Source organism: Delphinus delphis, chromosome 4 (assembly GCF_949987515.2).
Source record: "Delphinus delphis chromosome 4, mDelDel1.2, whole genome shotgun sequence".
NCBI lineage: Eukaryota > Metazoa > Chordata > Mammalia > Artiodactyla > Delphinidae > Delphinus > Delphinus delphis.
Window position 1 is genome coordinate 1,606,066 of NC_082686.1, and position 18,142 is coordinate 1,624,207.

The 18,142-nt window shown below is 49.6% G+C and overlaps 1 protein-coding gene across 1 annotated transcript in view; it reads left to right on the forward strand.

Annotated features, from left to right (window-relative positions):
- Window positions 1-1,136: 1,136 nt before the first annotated feature.
- UBE2G2 (ubiquitin conjugating enzyme E2 G2) overlaps window positions 1,137-18,142 on the forward strand; it is a 30,259-nt gene continuing 13,253 nt past the window's right edge. The window contains exons 1-3 of the mRNA XM_060010229.1: window positions 1,137-1,229; window positions 15,764-15,799; window positions 15,894-15,939. Of these exons, the coding sequence (XP_059866212.1) occupies window positions 1,187-1,229; window positions 15,764-15,799; window positions 15,894-15,939 (125 nt within the window). The 5' untranslated portion in view covers window positions 1,137-1,186. The remainder of the gene's footprint in view (window positions 1,230-15,763; window positions 15,800-15,893; window positions 15,940-18,142) is intronic.

An 18,142-nucleotide genomic window follows, 5' to 3' on the forward strand; every position in this document is an offset into this window, starting at 1 on the left:
TAAGTTGTGTACTGTGCTAAAGAATTATACAGGACATTACATAGAAATTCTGTAGAGGAGTACGTTGGATATGTGTTGTGAAGATAAAAACTTTTCTTTTTTAAAAGGTGCATGTATCCTTGCCACAAAGCACTAAATGTGCTGACTTTCTCTGAAGTAAGAATGGGGTTCTAAGAGGCATAAATAAATAGATCAACAGATAGATCAGTGGGCCAGTCAGTAGAACCACCATGAATGTTACGAAAAAAAGACTCGCCAGTCTAGTTACCCGATGCACATTACTCAGTGGAGAAGCCAGAGCAGCAGCGGGGGCGGGGGGGGGGGGGCGGTGTATGGCCCCTTGCTGGCCTCCTGAAGCAGTGGCCTGGGGGACTGCCAAGGGGGCCGTGGGGAAGTCTGGACCCGCTGCCTCTGGGAGCTGCTGGTCAGCAGGCTGGCGGTTGGGAGGGGAGCCCATCCACACCTGGGGTGAGGGAGGGGTCTGGCCGCTGCTCTGCTCCCACCTCGAGCTCCCAAAGCTCCTCTCTTGGCCGAGTGGAATCCAGAACCACACCGACACGGCATAAAACCGCCACAATCGCCAATCTCACTTTTTCAAACCTAAAGCGGTGTGAGGGTAGCCACCGGGGCACCAAATGTGTTCCGCGTGGATCCTCGCTCTGACTGCAGCTGGGCCCGAAAGTCGCCTCCTCTGAACTGCACGGGTGACAGCGAGGGAGCCCCGACACCGTCCACGGTGTACCTTCAGCAAATAGTCTGAACGACATCTGCTCATCCGGCCCGCGAGTGGCCAGCCCTGCCCACCGCCCCCCTCGTCCGCCCTCCCCGCCGTCTCCATCCTCTGTCCACGATCCTCCATCCCCGTCCCCGCCGTCGGGGCCGCCCTGAGGCCACGAGGACGGAACAGGCGGTTCACACACACTCTGCGGGCGCTCGCTGCTCCGGGATCTTCTGCAGAGTTCCCTACCGGAATCCGGATCCCCGGAAGCGGCGTTGATCCCACAAAGCGGCTTAGGGCCCCGCCCCGCCCCGCCCCGCCCACCGCGCCCCGCCCCGCCCCGCGCACGCGCCTCGCGTCCCGGAAGGGCTCCTGTGCCCCCGCGGCGACCCGGAAGCGGCCTTGGCGTCGGGCGGGAGGGAGGAGCGCTGAGGAGGCGAGGCCGACGGCGCAGCTGTTGCCCGGAAGATGGCGGGGACGGCGCTCAAGAGGCTGATGGCCGAGTACAAACGTGAGTTCAGGGCCGCGCGCCGCCCCTCGGCCCCCCGCCGGGCCCCGCGACCCCGCCCGCACGCTGCTGGCGGCCGCCCCGACGTCCGGGTGCGGGGCGTGGACTCGGTCCGCCGCCGAGCCCGGCCAGTCTGTGCGCCGTCGGGGCGCGTTTCGTGCGGTCGCTGGCGGCCGCCCGCGACCCCGGGCGGGGAGAAGCCGTCGCGGCTCTGGTCTGGGGACCCTGGGCTCCGGCTCTGCCAGTAACCGGAGGGCTCCCCGACCCAGCCTCGCGGACGCCGGCGGGCCGGGCGGAGGACAGCTCACCGGCCTAGTGAGAAGTTGCGGGAAGCGTCCTAGGAGGGTAATCGCGTACTGATGAGGCGGAGGCGAAAGGTCAGATTTGGGTTTTCTCTTTAACGAGGGAACAGGGTTTTGGGACCCTGCCACCTGCCGTTCTTCCCGGGTAGCGTTGCAAGAGCCTCCTTCGTGCTTTCTTAGCCCGCAGAATTTTCTGATGTTTGGGGAAAGCAAAGGGAGAAGCGAGAAGCGTGTTCTCCCTTTTACAGCGGAGGCTCCCTTGGAGGAGTCGCTGTGAGAAGCCGGGGATGGATGCCGTTGTGTTTGCTGGGCGCAAGGTGGGAGGGAGCCTGCTGGGGGTTCACACCTGCCTCTGCTTGTTAGTTGTGGACCTTGACCTCGGACGTCGCCCTCTGCCTTTCCCCGTCTGTGAAGATGGTGCTTAGCCAGGTACCTGACAGCTGGCTGTCCGCAGCGTGAGCTGTTCCTGTTGTCATTACACTGAGGACACTTTCCGAAGAAACTTGAACGTAAACTAAAATAACGAATGTCGTAAAGCTAACTGGTAAATACGCACGCAGCTGAGTTTCCTAAACCATCTTGGCGGCCCTGCGCAGGGGGTGTCAGTGTTCGGCTAGAGCAGACCACAGAGTTGCAAATGCAGGCTCGTTAAAATAAATGGTTAGATAACATTAGATAACCATCTAGTGCTCTCTAAAGTAAGAATGTATATTTAGAGGAGACTTTGGGGGGGCAGAGTGGGGGGACAGATGGTTCCCCCTGAACAGAGGGTTGGAGATGGGGGCCGTTGCCTCTGTCTCCTCATGGGAAACCTGGCTGGGGGTCAGATGTCTGGAAACACGTGCCATTTCCTGCCATCCTGGTCTGTGTCGCTGCATCTGTTTTAGTTTATTTGGCCCTGTTTCTAGACTGCCAGCAGGTACTGTTTTCTCATTTCTGTAGAGAAGGACTCTGTTAAACCCCTGCATGGGGAATTTAGGTGGCTGCTTCAGCCCAGTCTTTGCATCGTTGAGCTTGTATTTCCTAATATTTTCCCCTTTTCTGTGCTTACGAAAAGTCCCATCCAGAATCTCAACCATGTTGTCAATTTGTAGTAATAAAACGTAAACAGCAGTTGACTTCCGAAGCTGTATCGCAGAAGCGTATCATGTGTGTTTTTTTGTGTAAATATACGACATTTTGGAGTGTGTCGCAGACAGAACTCTACAGGTGTGTCCCTAAGACTCCCGTCCCCCGGTTACTCAGTCACACACTGACCTGGGACCGTGTGAAGGGACTTTGGAGATGTTGTTTACAGGTAACTAACGAGCTGACATTAAGATGGGGAGAGTGTCCTGGGTTATGGAGGTGGAACCCCATTGTCACGTGAGGCCCCCAGTTGGGAGAGGAGACAGGAGAGGGGAGGCGGGAGACCCAGAGCAGGAGGAGGACCCCCTGCCGTGGCTGGGCCAGGAGCTGAGGACCACGGTGGCTTCTAGAATGTGCGAATGACCCCGGCTGACGGCGGTGAGGGCCCTGGAGCCTCGGTCCTGCAGCCGCAGGGAGCAGGGTTCTGCCAGCCCTCTGAATGAACTTGGGGTGGCAGCCTTGTGAGGCCCTCGGCAGAGAACCAAGTGGCCTGTGCGGTGCCCAGGCTCTGACACACAGAAACCGCGAGATCATCAGTGGGTGCTGTTTTCAGCCACTGAGTTCGTGGTCATCGTCACATCAGCCGTAGAAAATGACTCCAGTGTGTTGCTGGGGACGGGGGTTGTTGATGCGGTATCTTAGGAACATGATAAAATCCCACTTAGTGATTCTTGTCTTTTGTGTCTTAGCATCTGGTTTGCCCTCCTACCACATTTTAAGGTGGCACATCCAGTAGAAAGGTAGGCTTCACAGAAGCAACTTCTGTGCGGAATGGGTTTAGGTAGATTTGGGTGGGGTTCAGGCCCCCTGTCTTGTATTTGGAATAGTCACAGAGCTGCAGAAACTCAGAGGTGGTAGAACCTTGGATATGATTCCGTTCAGGCCCCTAATTTTACAAATTTATAGGAAATTGAATAACAGACAGAATGATTTGCTCAGGTTCTTATAACCAGAAAAAAAGAAAGATGGGAAAGGAAACAAGGTGTCTTAAACCGATATCTTTTCTCGATGTTTCATCTTCGTGCATCGTCTAGCCTTTTCTAGGAGTATCAGAGATGGACTTAGGTATTAGTTTGCCAGGGCTCCCGTAACAGAGTAGCACGAGCTAGGGGCTTAACACAACAGAAGTGTATCCTCTCACAGCTCTGGAGGCCGGAAGTCCCAAATCAAGGTGTCAGCAGGGCCAAGCTCCCTGCACAGGCTCTAGGAAGGATCCTTCCTTGCCTGTGCCAGCTTCTGGGCGTTGCTGGCAGCCCACGGTGCTCCTTGGCTAGTGGTAGCAGAACTCCCGTCTCTGCCCCTGTCTTCCCGTGGTCGTCTTCCCTCTTATGAAGACACCAGTCACTGGTTTAGGCTCATCCTGATCCAGCGAGATCTCATTTTAACTTGATTACATCTGCACAGCCCCCGTTTCCAAAGAAGGTTACTTTCACAGGTTCTGGGGGACGCTGTTCAACCCAGTACGGTGTCTAGTAGGAACCCCAAACTTACACGCGTGGCGCTGAGCCGCTGTGCTCCTGCACCGTTGTCCCACAGCCTTACCTGTCTCAGTGGCGGCCTTATTCTTCCAGCTGTTTGGGCTCAAAACCTTAGATTGGTCTTTTGAGGATTCACTTTCTTCTGTATCCAGGTGTAACCTGTTGACCTGCCTTTTGACTTTATTCATTTATCCGGAGTCCAGTGCTGGCTCAGGCCACTCACCTCCGGCCTGCGTAACTGCAGCCCAGTCCTGACGGCGGTCTGCTTCTCTCTTGCCCTGCTTGGCGCTGTTCTCAGCACAGCAGAGTCAGATCGGGTCGCTCTGTCCAGAAGCCCTTGCAGTGACTTCTCAGGCTCTGTGTGCTCTGGCCCTTCCCTCACCTCTGACCTCACTGACGCCTGCGCCCCGGCGCGTCTCCCCAGCCCCACTTGGTGGCTGCAGCAGCGCACTCCTCTTGGGGTGTGGGCCCTTCCTTGCCCTGCCCCCCTGGAGACGCCTTCTCTGAACCACCAGACTCAGCCTGTCCTTCCCATTACTGTCATCCTTCCCTGTCATTAACCCGTTTTAGTTTTTTAAAGCATCCTTTATTGTGAAGTATGTTACGTATGTAAAGGATATAAAAGGTGTACTTTCAGGTGAAATAGTGGAGTGAACACCTGTACCTGTGACACCAGCTTAAGAAGTAGGACGTTAGCAGGAACTGAGCAGTCTGCTTTGTGCTGCTTCCCACCCCCACCAGGAGTTACCACCACCGAATTTTGTGTGACTTGTTCTTTTCTTTTTCTTTATGGTTCTGTCACTTAATATCCTCCTACACAACGTTTTATTTACTTTTGCCTGTGTTTGTACTTAGTGGAACTAGGATTGCACAGTGTGTATTCTGCAGATTGAATCTCTGCTCAGCACTCTTTCTGCAATTCATTTACGTTGAAACATGCAGCGGTGTCTATTTTCACTGCTGCATAGTATTTCATTTTATGAATAAGCCACAATTTGTCCTTTACTGCTGGGCATGTAGGTTATTTCCAGCCTTTGCTTATTGTACAGATTGGTTGCTGTGGACATTTCTGGTGCCTGTGCACAGTGTGACGCAGCCCTGGAGCGCTCGCAGGTCGGCCTTGTGGATGATGCTTCCCTGTGTGCGTGTTCCGCGTGCATCGCTGTGGGTGTTCGCCGACACCTTGGTGTTGTGCGGGGTCTGTTTCCTCCCACCTGGTGGGTGTGATGTGGTTCCTTGTGCTTTTAGTTTGTAGATCATGACTAATGAACGAAGGTGAGCATCCTGTCATGTTTTCCCTTTGTGAAATGTCTGTATCTTTTCCCAGATTTCCGTGGTGTGGTTTCTTTTTCTTACTGATTTGTAGGAGTTCTTTATAAATTCCCTATCCCTTTTTATATTCCTGATCCTTTGTTGGTTATATGTGCTACAAGTATTTTATCCCAGTTTGTGCTTTGTCTTTTCAACCTTTGTGGTGTCTTTTTTTCTAGCCACCCTTTTAAAAACAGTTTTATTGAGGTATAATGGACATGCAGTAAGCTGATGTGTTCAAGCGTGCATCTGATGAGTGTGGGTGTACGTGCACACGCCTGTGAAGCCATTGCCACAGTCAGCATGCTGAGTAACCACCGCCCCCCCGGTCTCCTCCTGCCTCTTTGTAATCTGGCTTGGCCTTCTCTCTCCTGCGCCCCCAGGTCCCAGGCAATGACTGGTCTGCCTCCGGTCGCTCCTGTAGTTGTTTTGTCCTTTCTTTGTCAGAGGTCCTTCACTCGGCCTAACCATGTTGCAGTCCATCCAGGTTGATGCTTGGGTCCGTAGGCCCTTCAGGACCACAGCTTGCTGCCGCATTCACCATTGGTGGACCTTTGGATTGTTTCCAGTTCTTGGCTATTACAAATAAACGTGCTGTGAACGTTCGGGTTAGGGTTAGGGTTGAACCTTTCTTTCCGTGGACATGTGCTTTTGTTTCTTTTGAGTAAATTCCTGGGTCATATGTGAGGTGTGTGTTTAATTTTTAAGAAGTAGCCAAACTGTTTTCCCAAGTGATTGTACCATTTTACATCCCCACCAGCAGTGTATCAAGACTTCCACTTCCTTGCTGACACTTGGTATAGTCAGTTTTAAAGTTTTTAGTCATTCCGTTGGGTGTGTAGTGACATGTCATTGTGGTTTTAGTTTATGTTTTTATATGCCATCCATATATCTTTACTGATAATGTGTCTTGAATCTTTTCCTCAGTTTTTTTGTTTTTTTGTCTTTGTTTTTTGCGGTACGCCGGCCTCTCACTGTTGTGGCCTCTCCCGTTGCGGAGCACAGGCTCCGGACGCGCAGGCTCAGCGGCCGTGGCTCACGGGCCCAGCCGCTCCGTGGCACGTGGGATCTTCCCGGACCGGGGCACGAACCCGTGTCCCCTGCATCGGCAGGCGGACTCTCAACCGCTGCGCCACCAGGGGAGCCCTTTTCCTCAGTTTTTAATCGAGTTTACTCTTTCCTTATTAAGCTGTAAAGCTTCTTTATATAATGCAGGTAGGGATGTTTTGTTGGATATTTTGTAAATATTTTCACTTAGACTGTAGCTTGCCTTTTAAAAAATTGTGGTAAGAAACACGTACTGTTGTCCTGTTGCCATCTGAAGTGTACAGTGCGGTGTTATGAGCTGTGTGCATGTGGTTGTGTGGCAGGGCTCTGCAGCTCCTTCACTAGGCTGGACGGAAAGGCTCTGTCCCTTGAACGACAGCTCCTGTGGTTTGCCTTGTAATTTTCATAACATTGCCTTTAAAAGAGCAAAGGTTTTAAAATTTTCAGTGACATCCAATTGATTGACTTTTAAAACATTTCTTGCTTTCTGTGTTGCCTAACATAAGATCACTAAGGTTTTTTCTCCTATGATTTCTTTATACTCCCAGCTCTTATGTTTCAATCTGTGATCCACGTCAAGTAAAGTTTTGTATGTGGTATGAGATAAAGGTCAAGGTTTATTTGCAGATGATTTGCAAATGGCCGTCCAGTTGTTTGGGCACTGTATTAGTTTGCTTGGGCTGCTGTAACAAAGTACCACAGGCTAAGGAGCTTAAACCACAGAAATTATTTCCTTGCAGTCAGAGATCCAGTTGCAGCAGGGCTGGTCCCTCCTGAAGCCTCTCTCCTGGGCGTGTAGACAGCCACCCGCTCTGTGTGTCCTCACAGCATTTGTCCCTCTGTCCATGTCTGTGCCCTAATCTCCTTTTTATAAGGACATCTGTTAGACTGGATTAGGGCCCACCCCGATGACCTCATTTAATTACTTCTTTTTTAAAGACCCTAGTTATACACTCTTCTGCACTTTTTGTCATTTACTATGTCCTGGAGTTCATTCTGTACTAGGACACAGAGGTGTTCAACATTCCCTTTTACAGCCGCAGAGTGTCCCATCAGTAGACGTATCATAATTTGACTGGTCCCCTATTGATAGACATTTGGGTTGTTTCCAGTTTGTTTTTTGCTATTACAGAAAGTCCTGAAATGAATAACTTTACGCATGTGTCTTTTCTTGCCGAGGGATGGATTCTGAGAAGTAGGACTACTGGTCAAACTTTATATTTACATTTTATTTTGCATGGTGTCTATTTTTAAAGCCACTATTTATTTAAAGCAGTGTTTTTATTAACCAACTAACATTCTCAAGGAATCAGTGGCAAAGAATGGTCATTGGAAATTTCTCTGATATTGTTAAGATTTTGTTTCTCTTTTTGAAGTTGTTTTTATCATTAAACATGAAACTATATGGTTGTGGGTGTGTGTTTTAAAAACAAAAAACAAAATAAGGAAACAATGTAATCCAGAAACATTCCCTCCGTCCTCCGTCTGGAGAACTCGGTTGCTGTAATTCTTTGCTGACCAGTAGATGCCGCTGTTGACCAAGGATGCAGGTGGGCAGGCTGCTGGAGGTGGCAGTTGTGACCCTGAAAGGAGGGTGTCATGGAGGGGAGTTCCCAGGGGATCTCTGCAAAGGAGAAATAAGGCCAGCTCTTTTTGGTGTAAGCTCCTCCTTGAGGCTCCAGGTGCCCCCGCTCCCTTTCCCGCCGACATTCTATCCTCCGCCCCTCTTTAGCACTTTGCAATTCATCCGCCCTAATCTGGCGCGCGGCTTTTTCTTACAGAAGATGAGAAGTGCTGGGGATGCCGTTACACCGTGGGACTGTAGTGAATAACTGTGTTGTGTGTTTGACAGTGTTAAGAGAGTAGGTCTTAAGAGTTCTCAGCACGAGATGTGTGGTGACGGACGTCAGCTAGACGCGTTGTGCTGATCATTTCACAACAGATACAATTACGGAATCGCTTTGTTGTCCACCTGAAATTAATACAATGTTCCACGTCAACTATACCTCAGTTAAAAAAGAGCCCACCTTCAGTACCACCTGCCCAGCAGGCCTTTCCTGACCGCCTGGCCACAGCTTGCTGTCACTTCACTGTGTGCTTCACTGCGCTCATCAGTATCTGAAACACTCTTTGTGTTTACATGTCTCCGTGTTCACTGCCTGTCTTCCGCCACTAGAACTGGAGCTCACTGGAGGCAGGACCTTGTCTGTCTCATTCACCAGGACACCCCCACTGCCTGGAATAGCTTTGCAGAGAGGAAGTGTAATTGATATTTGTTAATTGATATGTGATTAGTGGTTGGCTACTTCTGGTCATATTGGCCAAGTGTGGGTGCCCAAGCCATTGCCCTGTGGCTTGTCTAGCTCCTCAGAGCTTCAGCTATCTCCATGAAGCACGTGTAAAGAGAAAAATACCACCTGGAACTGAATGATTCTGTGATTAGAATTGTAACTATAACATTATATAGGGGCTTCCCTGGTGGCGCAGTGGTTGAGAATCCGCCTGCCAATGCAGGCGACGTGGGTTCGAGCCCTGGTCCAGAAGATCCCACATGCTGCGGGGCAACTAAGCCCGAGCGCCAGCCCACGTGCCTAGAGCCCGTGCTCTGCAACGGGCGAGGCCCCCGCAATGAGAAGCCCACGCACCACAACAAAGAGTAGCCCCTGCTCGCTGCCCAGCACAGCCAAAAATAAATAAACAAATCAAAACAAAACAAAACAAAAAAACATTATATAGCAAAATAGAGACACATGACCAACTTTTAAACCACCAGTCAGAACAATATTTTCATGACAATGGAGAAATACTTAGATTGTCCTTTGTCTCACAAGATTTAGAATCATCGAGACTCTTCGGCAGTGGTACTGGCGAATTCTCCTCCTTACTCTTGCTTAAGCTAGTATCCTTGGTCAGAGCCCATTCTCTGTCCGTTTTGGGAGAGTTGCCACATGTTACAATATAAAACTCCTTAATCACATCCAGTGACATTTCACCTGCTATTTCCCCATGTTTTTCCAGAAGTTGACACATACGGGGATTGTCGTAATTTGTTTTAAGTTGCTCTGCATATTGGTTGCTACCTAGATTCTGAAGCTAGTCTTCTAAGTCATGACATCAACAGTAAAAAAAAAAAAAAAAAAAAATTCTTTGACATGTCTCTTGGTGCACATGTGCACATATATCTGTGAGTTTGCACTCTGGAGAGGAATTTCTAGGTCATCGGAGGTGAGAGCAACCTCATTTTCAAAGTGGTTGTACCAGTTCACACTCCTTCCGCATTCTATTTCTGAGGCTCCTTTTCTTCGTGGACACTTCGTAGGGTCAGCCCTCTCAGCTGTGGTCACTGGGTGATTCTGGTTGGGGTAGTACTCTGATTGTGGGCTTGGTTTGCATTTCCCCCCAGTTAACGAGGCTGAACACCTTGTCGTAGGTTTATTGGCCACTTAGATGTCTGTGTGTGTGTGTGTGTGTGTGTGTGTGTGTGTGTGTGTGTGTGTGTGAAGTGCCTGTTCAAGGCTTGCACAATGAGGTTGAACACCTTGTCTTAGGTTTATTGGCCACTTAGATGTGTGTGTGTGTGTGTGTGTGTGTGTGTGTGAAGTGCCTGTTCAGGGCTTGCTTGTGCTTGATTTTCTTTTGGGTTGTTTATATGTTTGTATTGATTTGTAAGGCATTCTTTCGAAGTTCAGATAGTAGCTCTTTGTTGGCTATATCTGTTACAGATGTCTTCTTCCTCTCCGGGGCTAACCTTTTCATTCTCTTAGAGGTGGGTTTTATTTTGGTTTTCGGGGTTTTTTTTAGGATAATGAAGCTATTTTAGTATTATTTAAAATGAGAACAAGCTTTAAACTGTATAAAGTGGGCAATAGGAGAGAAGCACGCCTTCCTGAGAAGGGTCCTCCGGGAAGGGTCTCCTCGGGGGAAAAGGCAGGAAGGGTGGGTGGGCAGGAGGGAGTGCAGGCCTGGACGTCAGCGGTGCTTCCATGGGGCGGGCTCTGCAGGTAGGAGAGGTGGCTCTGGGGCTTGGCAGCCCCTGGCTGGAGTGGAGGGAGCTGGCCTGGCGGTCGATGCCAGTGACTCAGGCAGGGGTAGAGCAGGGCTCAGCTGGGTTAAAAGAACTGTGCGTTCGAGTGTCAGGAGGACGTGTTGGCCGGGCCTTGCCTCTCAGGACTCAAGGGGGACGTCAGGCTGCAGGAGGCCCAGGCCCGGGAGTGCCGACCCGCTCCCGGGGTGGCCTTGCCTTGTCTTTTTTGAATGTTAAAAACAAAAATATCTTTTGAGGTCAGACTTTCTGTTTGTTTCTTTTTTTTTTTTTTTTTTTTGGCTGCGCTGCTCGGCTTGCAGATTTCGGACGAGGGATGGAACCCGTTCCTGCCTCCCTCCCTCCCCCGAGACTGCCAGGGAATTCCCAGAAGTTCTTAATTTTAGTGCTGTTAATTTTATCAGTCTTTTCCTTTATGGTTCGTGCTTTTTGGTTATTAACTTTACAGTAAGTTCTGTTTAAGAAGTCTTTACACTAAGAGCATGAAGAGATTCTTCTGCATTATTTTCTAGGAGACTTATTGTTTTATATTTCATAAAAAATATTAATTTGGGGCGGTCAGTTTTATTGAGATAAAATTTACATACTATAAAATGTGTCAATTTCAAATATACCATTTTTTCAATTAGTTTATTTTTGGCTGCGTTGGGTCTTTGTTGCTGCGCCCGGGCTTTCTCTAGTTGCGGCAAGCAGGGGCTACTCTTCGTTGCAGTGCGTGGGCTTCTCATTGCGGTGGCCTCTCTTATTGCGGAGCACGGGCTATAGGCGCATGGGCTTCAGTAGTTGTGGCACATGGGCTCAGTAGTTGTGGCTCGCGGGCTCTAGAGCACAGGCTCAGTAGTTGTGGCGCACGGGCTTAGTTGCTCCACGGCATGGGCTCTTCCCGGACCAGGGCTCAAACCTGTGTCCGCCGCATTGGCAGGTGGATTCTTAACCGCTGCGCCACCAGGGAAGTCCCAGGTATACCATTCTTTGAGCTTTGGCACGTGTATGCTGTGTATAGTCGTCAACACAATCGTGGCAGACTGTTTCCATTGCCCTGGAAAGTTCCCTTGTGACTGGCCCCTGGGGTCTGGCAATGTTGGATTTGCTTTCTATTACTATAGCTTGCTTCTTTTAGGATTTGGTATAAATAGACGCAGTGTGTAGCCTCTGTGTCACGTTCTTTCACCCAGCCCAGTGCTTTGAGAGTCACCCTTGTTGTCACGTGTGCGGGTGGTTTGCTCCTGCCTGTTGCTGCCTAGTGTTCCTGGTGTGGATGGATCACCCCTCATTCATTTACCAGTGGATGGATATTTGGGTTGCTTGCACTGTGAGGCTATTGTGAGTAAAGTTGCTGGGAACACTCACATACAAGTCTGTGGGGACATAAGTTTTAAGTTTGTTTGTTTGTATTCCATTCCTATTTTCAGGTACCATCCTGTTTCAGGACCCCTGATTTATGTGTCCAGCCTGGACTACTGTTTAGGGCTCTAGTCTCACGTCCAGTTTCCTCTTTGACCGTCTGCACTTAGATGACTTACCAGCATCTTTAACTTGATGTTTTCAGAACTAGACTATTTTCTTCCCTCTGAAACATGTTTTCTCTGGTGGCGTTTTCCAACTCAGTAGCACGCGTTCTCCCTGTGGTTCAAGTTAGATGCGCAGCTGCACCCCTGACTCTCCTGGTCCTTAGCCGCCTACAGAGTTCAGCACGTGCTGTCTGTTATGTCTGGTTGCAGCCGTGCAGCTGGTATCAAGGCTCTAGGATTTCTTTGGGCTTCGTGTTCGCTGGCTCCACTGTAGGAGCAGTGTGTCAGGATCTATCTACCTTAGCAGCAGGTGTTGAACACTGGGTCTGGTGCAGCCGGGGGTCAGATCCCAGAGAGGAATGCAAGAGATCTCAGGATCCTTAATGCAGTAGTACCATTCTGATGATAAACCTATTATTTATATCATTTTTATTAACTGAACGTATACACTTTGTGTTAAGATTAATAATATACATTTCTGTTGGGGAAGGGGAAGGAGGTACTTCGCTTTGTCCACAGTCTTTAATCCCTGAGAATCAAGAATAAGAAAATATTACGGATTTACAGCACCAAAGCAAGCAAAGTACAGTGTAAAACTCTTCTATAAACAGCGTAGTCAATCAAGTATTTCCTGCACACCCACTTCATGCCAGGTGCTCTGCTAGGTGCTGTGAAGGGGCTCACTGACCACTGAGACAGGGCTCCTGTGTGTACACAAAGTAGTCAAGAAAAGAAGTGTTCATTTCTCTCGGGTAGGCAGTCAGTAGTCGAGGTGCGGGGTCTCAGGGGGAGTACATGTTTAAGCTGTTTGCCAGGGGCAGCCAGAGCATTTTGCATTCCCACTGGTGAAGCATGAGAGACCCAGCTGCCGAACTTACCAGCGCTGGTATTAGCAGTCTTTTAAATTTTAGCTCTTCTGTTCCAAGTGAAGATACTCTCACCGATAGGGCTGTGTAGCAGTGTCTGTTAGCGGTCTTAATTTCGTTTTCCTCTGACTCACCGTGTTGAGCATCTTCTCATGTGCTCGTTTGCCTCCATGCCCTCTTTGGTGATGGGTCTGTTGCATTCTCTTGCCCTGTTTAGAAAACCCCGCTTGGCCTGCATTTCTCCTTTACGATCCTTCAACTGCCACGCTCACAGCACTTCTGATGACAGACGCGTGGGGGTTTTCCCACACTCGGCACTTCCGTGACCCCAGCTGGGCGTCCTACGATTGCACTCAGTTCTGACACTACCTGCCTGGAGTTAGTGTGTCAGATCCCACAGCCTGAGGGCCCAGTCCCGTGAGACTGCTCCCCCTCCCCCGCCCGTCGCAAATCCAGGGTATCGCCTGTGCTTCTGACTGACCGGCTATAAATTGGAGGTTTCCAAGACCCCCTCCTCGGGGTTGGTTAGCCCGCCAGAGCAGCTCACAGAACCCAGAGAAGCATTTTACTTGCGTGGTTTCCAGTATATTGTAGAAGGGTAGAACTCGGGAACGGCCGGCTGGAGGAGAAGCCGAGGGCAGGGGTGGCGAGGCGCCCAGGTTCCCGCTGTCTGGGTGCCTCTCCCTGCCAGCCCCTCCGCGTGCTCACCAGCCCCGAAGCTCCCTGACCTTATGCTAGTGGGATTGTGTGGAGGCCTCCTCACGTGGGCCTGACTCACCAGTAACTCCATCTCCAGCCCCTCTCACCCTGGAGAATGGGGCGTGGGCCTGCAGCCTGCTAACCATGGCTCGGTCCTGCCAGCCCCTCTGCGTGCTCACCAACCCGGAAGCTCTCCAAACCCCTTTGTTTGCGGTTTCTATGGAGGCGCTATTACGTAGGCATTGGTTGATTAAATCACTGGCCACTGGTGATTAACTCCATCTCCAGCCCCTCTCACCCTGGAGAATGGGGCGTGGGCCTGCAGCCTGCTAACCATGGCTCGGTCCTGGGGCCGGCGGCCACCCAGAGTGGGGGACGCTCCTGGTGCTCTTGTCGCTTGGGGATTCACGAGGGACTTAGGAGCTTTGCTGGGAGCTGGCGCAGAGGCCCATGTGTATATTTTCTACTAGTTCTCATGCCCCTTCTCTCCTTTTCCTTACATACTTTGATTTTTGTATGTGGTTTGAGATAGGGAAAAGGGTTTTCTCTTCACCTCTGTTCTTCTGTTCTTTCACCTCTTCCTGTGGGGCGACCTTCCTAGCAGATGGAGGACCTCTCTTTGCACGGCGTGCGCTGGGCGTGCTCACTTCTGTTCCATCGTCTGTTGAACTTGGTGTCTGCTGCCTGCTTACTGCAGCTTTGTGATGAGTTTTGCTAGCCCACGGCTGGTTCTCAGTTACCCTTTTTACAGAACGCCGTGGCTCTTCTGCTCGTTCACATGTTCACGTGTGTTCACCTAGTCAGTCAGACAAGAAAACCTGGTGGGACTTTGGCTGAGGTGCGCTCGATCTGTAGGTTCAGTTTGAGGAGGATTGATAACTTGGTAATGTTGAACTTTTAGTCTGTGAACGTGATATAATCTCCATTTATTAAGGTTAAAATGTTTTGTTAATGATGTTTTCTGTTCTGTTACAGCTCTTGCACAGCTTTGACAAGCTAATTTCTGCATGTTTCCCATTGTAATTGGTGTCTTTTTTAGACTTTTCTAACTTGCTGATATATAGAAGCACAGTTCAGTTGTATGTATTGACCTTGTATTCAGCAACTTTGGCAAACTCACTTTTTATTATAATGTATCTTCTGACTCTTTTGGATTTTATGTGGGTAAGCGGAGCATCTGTGAATAATGATTATTTTTTCTTTTCCGGTCCTTACGCTTTATGTTTACTTGGCAGCGAATTGTTAGTTTTGTGTCTCTTCAGAGAACTAGCTTTTGGTTTTGTTGATCTTCTGTGTGTTTCTCACTGTTTTACTCATGTCCTGGCCCTGCACTCGGCCCAGAGGGGGTGCCCTTGCCACCTGAGCCCTTGCTCCCGTGGCCGTCCTTCTTGCCGAGTCCTCCTCCATCTCCCGGTGTTCTCCTTGCCAGATTTGCCAGATGTGCCCGCGGGTGTGGTTTCATTCTGTAGCCTCCCGTGTATCATACAACGCGAGGAGGCCAGGAGTGCAAAGGACAGCCTCCGGGTTGGCAGGGCCTTAGAACAACTACTAGCCTTAAATGCTGAGGAGCGCTGCTGCCGCTGGTTTCTTCTGTTCCTGGTCTCGGTCTGCTGCTCTGGGGGACCTCGCACGTGAGGGGCTCGTGGATTTTGTAGCGTGGTGTCGGAGGTCGACAGCCAGCCTGTACGGTGCAGACGGACTTGATAATACCAGGCTTCTGAAACCTCGGCACGGGCCCACAGCTCTGCTTTGTGGCCTTCAGAAAGCTTTGTGCCCGCTCTCAGAATGACAGGACATCCCTTCAGTGAGGAAACAGCACACCGTGTTTGACGTGCGAGCTTTAATCAAAATAACCCGCAGGAGTATTTTGGAAGGAGAGTTAACAACACCTTTTGTTTGTTTCTTCATTGTAAGTTGAAAGTGTTGACAGTTCTAAAATTCTCCTTTTTGCTGGTATAAAGAACTGTTGACACAGTCTTGACCAGAAGTGTAACTGCAGCAGGTGTTCACTTGGGACAAGCAGAATTTTAATTTTCATCTGCTAATATGTATGCCATATACTTTATAGCCTTGTATACGTTTTAATGTTTTTTGTTAAAGTGCAACATAATATTCATTCTTTTTCATAATGGTTTTACTTTTTAACCTTATAGAATTAACACTGAATCCTCCGGAAGGAATTGTGGCAGGTAAGGCAGTGTGAAGTTCGCCTCTTTATCATTTACTCCTGATTGCCAAAGTTTCCTTCAAAGTAAAGTTGTGAAATTTCTTCTTTTCCTGCAGGCCCCATGAATGAAGAGAATTTTTTTGAATGGGAGGCATTGATCATGTAAGTTAATCATATGTGTTGTTTGGTCTTAAGCCTTTGTTGGAAATTAGAGCCGTGAATCACATTCTGCACTGTGAGTGATCAGAAGCGTCAATGGGGAAAAAGGCCAAGCGCGCCTCTTTCATTGAGCTTTTCTGTGTCTGCTGATCTGAAAGCAGAAAACACGTACGTTCTTCCAAAAGAAATGAAAGTACTTCCTTAGAACCAGTAAAAGGTTTAGTTGTAAGTGTTTATATTTGTTTCAAATATAATGAAATTTGTGTGTTGGGTTAGCCTCAAACAGAATGGGCTTTGGCTTCAAGGAGTCCCTGTGAGCCTGGGGCTCTGACGGTGCGGAGGGGTCCTCAGGGTGCGGGTGACGCCTCAGGCCTACTGTGCAGCCTGGGCCCTGCCCACCTGTGTGCCTGGATTCTTCCCCTCCCCCTCCCCCCCCCTCCCCCTCCCCTTCCCAGTTCTCCAGCTCCTCTGCTGCTGCTCCTTTTCTGTGTACCTGGTCTGGCCTTGCCTTGTCCCCGACTTAGAGATTTGGCTTAGTTCTGAGGTGAGCAGTGTGGTTCCTGACCTCATTCTAGCAAGATCCTGACTGGATTTCCTATTTCACTTACAGTGATGTTGCCTGGAAAGAGCCAGATGGACCCCTGATTCCAGAGTATTCTTTGGCCCTATGACCCAGGCCCCTTTCTTTCTCATCTTTCTACCTTAGATGTACAATTCTTGGCCGTTCTTAGACTGTACTTTTAACAAAATGTGGTTAGGTAGACTTCAGGAAGTTGAAATTTATAAGCCATTTCAGAGTCTCGTTAGTAAGATGAGGAATTAGCTGACAGCTTTCAGGTGGGGTTTCGTGGCCTGAGGCGTGCTCTAGGGGGTGGGCCTGGGAGACGTGTGAGGGGTGTGCAGTGCCAGCCTCGTCAGGCTTCCTGCGTCTGCCCCGTGCCTGGATCCCGTTTAGTCTGAAAACAGATTGCTGCTCAGTGTTGTCTGTGGAGCTCAGATTAATACATGAAGTTGGTGTGAAAATGAGGTTTTTCATAAGCAAATGTTTTAAAAATCATTAATAAACACTAACCAGAGAAAGTACAGCGCACCTAACGTTCCCTGAGCACTTGTTACACCCTAATTCCCTGGGCCTGTGATACTCATTTTTTTTCTGTGTTTCAATGTTTCTGGCATGATGATGACTTCACAGTCTGTGTTTGTGTCTAATATGGTGTTGTGTCTTTCACCCCTAAAGCACTTGCAGATTGCGTGCTGGGCCTCCTGGTCAGCGGTGTCCTTCGTTCGCTGCAACAGGGCGTTGCGCACTCGGCTCAGCTGTAGCTTTTTATCTTTAGGGAAACAGTACGCCCCAGGGCAGCTGTCCTGGCTGGGGTGCACAGATGATTGGAAGGCCTTTGTGAGCACACAGGTCAGCGGGCCCCTGACGGTTTTCCCGTCCTTGGAAGGTGTGGCTGGTGCGCGCCCACAGGAGGCTACGGAGAAGCCCTTCCAGGGACACTTGAGCCTTCCAGTACGGTTTTTTTTTAAGGGTTTATTGTTAAGAATCTGTTAGGATAAATGTTACTAATTATAGATAAATAAGGTAAAGTGAAACCAATATTTTGAAAACTTACCTTAAAAAGTAATTAGAAGTATTTTTAGGTAGAACACTTTTATGTTTGAAGAAGGCTTTTGCGTTAGTATGGAATTCCCCTGCCTCAGGATGTGGTGAGTTTGTGGGTTTGGTCCTGTTCCAGATCCTTTCCCAAACAAGAGGCCATTTACAAAGGTACTTAAAACATCTATTAAGGAATTAACTGTCCTCCTCTTGATTTGTCTCGCTCCGCTGTTCTGGCAGACAGCTGGCTGAGTTCACTCCTTAGTGGTAGGTTTTCTCTTCTCTCATTTTATTCTTCGACTGTTTCCAGAGTTTCTTCCATGCCCTAGTGCTTCTAAAAGCCACCCTTGCCTCCGTCCCTGGGAGCCTGCTGCTGTTGCAGCAGTGCTTACCTGCGGGGCCTCAGCTGTGCAATGCAGAGACCATCTTTTCAGATGTTCAGGCAGCAAATACTGCGTGCCTGTTACATTAGGGCCCTCGTCTGAGGACACAGGTGTGTCCTAGGTGACCCCAAACCTCCACCCTGAAAGAACGAGATTAAGGGACTAGGATGGGGAACACAACAAATTAACCAACAGGAATAAAATCAACACGGCCTGTTCTGAT